A 2,500-nucleotide genomic window follows, 5' to 3' on the forward strand; every position below is an offset into this window, starting at 1 on the left:
TGACCCCCATCCACAATAGGTTAAGCAAAAAATTATTCCCAAGAGATGTCAATTTTCTTTCAAAAAACAAAAGGGTGAAATTGTTAATTTTTATACTGCTCCTATGGTCATGAATTTTTCAAAAATTACCATAACTTTCATATAAGACTAAAAGAAACTGTTTTTTGGCACTCCTTGAATAAACAATGATATTCATAATGATAATCAGCAAAAACATTCCTTGGTATAGTTAAAGAAACGTACATTATACACTACACTTGTACATAATAATTAAATTGGAGAAGAGTTGGCATTTTTATGCTTTACACGGTCAAGGGCTATATATTTGAAACAGATTTTTTGTGACTTCAGCAGCTAAAGGGTTATGGAATGATCTTATAAAATGTAATGATTATATCAAATAGCAGCAATTCCATTATCTGAAGCCATGTTACTAACCTGTGCATGATCCAGAGAAGAATGTATGAGTCCATCAGCCCAGAGGGAGAGCCTGAGAAGTGAGATGAAGAGAGGTGTGCGATCCCAGCCAGAGATGCAGTGGATCAGGAGTCCTTGTGTCCCTTCATGGCAGTACGTCAACAGCAGCTTCAGGTAATTCTGACTTAATCGCACTAAGTCCCATTTCTGATTTGTACATCATAGGAAAATAAATAACAGTAAGTAAATTCACTCTCTGAGTTGTAGCATAACTGCACCATCAAAAAAGATCCAAAACCAAGTACAATCATTAAAAAATCAACGAAAAATCATCCACTCTACAGTTAATAAACATTTCTTTCATTACCCGGTAATTATTCCAGTCTGGCGCTACTCTTGCTGACAGTGTCCTCTCAGGAATGACCAACTGTGCATCAACAAATGCCTGACTCCAGTTGAAATGGAGACCCTCTCCACTATAGCCTAAGTCTCTGAATTCTTTAAAAAATTCACAACCTGGGTATGGTAATGACAAAATGCTGAAGTCACTGTAGCGATTTTCCTTGTCGACTTTCTCTGATGATGTGACACTGAAAGTTAAAAAGAAAAAGGGGAGTGTAGTTTAAAAACTTTTAAAACAGAGTAAGGAGACACTTTTTTTCCTCCATGTAAAGCATTAACAATAATTGCATCATGTAAATGGGATGCCATTGAGGCAATAAGGGCATTTACGTAAAAATAAACCTCATCTGTTATCATATTTTTTTGGGTAGCTGACAGTCAGTGAGGCACTGATCTTTGTGTAGTATCTAACTGTAGTCCAATCTAATTTTCCTGTAAACTACCAGGATAACAGTTCTTTTCCCAAAGTTTATGCTTCTTCTCTCTTTAACCTTCCCCTGGTGGCCTTTAGTAATGCATTTTCCCTCTTGTTGAAATGACAAGTTTTCCACTTGAACTAGTGGCACTGAAATTGCTACAAAATAACAGAGAACATACAGGACATCTTAAGATGCCCACCTAGGCTATACATTTGAAGATGCAACCTGCTGTGGAAGGGTTAACTGAGGTTGACATTCTTTAGTTAACCCGTTAACAATGCGTGACTAGATATCACATCAAGAGGTGGCAGTGCCAGTCACTGGGTACACGATATTTTGTCGTGGCTATCCTCCCAGTCGGTGCGCTGGGTCATCGGGCATATAGTGTTTGGCCACAGCCAAGTGTGGGCGAAAATCCCAAGGTGTTATACTTACGCGTTTGAAATATCCCGCCGTTTAGACCATTTAGAGCCAAAACAGCCCCATCATTAATGGTTTAATCTGCCAGGATAACTTTCTTCTTTCAAAGATGACTTTACAAAACCTAAGTTTACGTAATGAAAGCAAAAAGGTATAAGCATAGAAGTACAACATTTTTCTGAGTATGATTTTTATGCATCTTTTTCTAGCAATTGCTTTTATAAAACAGTCATATAAAATGTGATTCATACCACTCTTTAAAAAATCTAAAAAAGGAAATGAATAAATAAATAAAAAATAAAGATATAAAAATAGTTACGTGAACTACAATCTGGTAAGTTTCTTTGCTGCATATAGAGAGTATGCAAAAACAGTGACCTATATCTTATACTTGTGTCGCTGAAATGCCAACATTACATGTTAGTATCAAAGAAGGCTGTGTATGATGTAGCTCATAGTTTTCCTATTTGAATCTTAGGACTGCAAAAAGATTCAGCTATCTCAGGTGGCTATTACCCTGTACTTAACCCTTTCCCGACGGGGCACTCGCTACGCGAAGACCCCTATGCCAGGCGATTGCAATATTGCATTGAAATCGTCACACTGGCATGACGCCCCGGCATCGGGAGTTTGGCTGTTGTGTGTGGGGGTGTGTTGTGCACCGTAGGAATCAGGCTACCAAACCAAAAAAACATCAATTTTAGTTGTTTTTCTTATCTATCTATGAAAAAATGGCTGGCTACATTTTTGCTAAGATGGCAATACCAACACTTCTACCTACTACTTCTACTTGGTCATTTTGTTTTCTCATTAACCCATTGTGGATGGGGCACCTAATGACC

At 37.7% G+C, this 2,500-nt stretch overlaps 1 protein-coding gene across 1 annotated transcript in view; it reads right to left on the bottom strand.

Annotated features, from left to right (window-relative positions):
• EDTP (Egg-derived tyrosine phosphatase) overlaps nt 1-2,500 on the bottom strand; it is a 27,912-nt gene that overhangs the window by 16,478 nt on the left and 8,934 nt on the right. The window contains exons 7-8 of the mRNA XM_043014241.2: nt 785-1,007; nt 439-624 (exon numbers count right to left, since the gene is read on the bottom strand). Of these exons, the coding sequence (XP_042870175.1) occupies nt 439-624; nt 785-1,007 (409 nt within the window). The remainder of the gene's footprint in view (nt 1-438; nt 625-784; nt 1,008-2,500) is intronic.

The sequence above is a fragment of the Penaeus japonicus genome, unplaced genomic scaffold, assembly GCF_977035675.1.
Source record: "Penaeus japonicus unplaced genomic scaffold, GWHDUDI00000001_assembly GWHDUDI00000015, whole genome shotgun sequence".
NCBI classification, from domain to species: domain Eukaryota; kingdom Metazoa; phylum Arthropoda; class Malacostraca; order Decapoda; family Penaeidae; genus Penaeus; species Penaeus japonicus.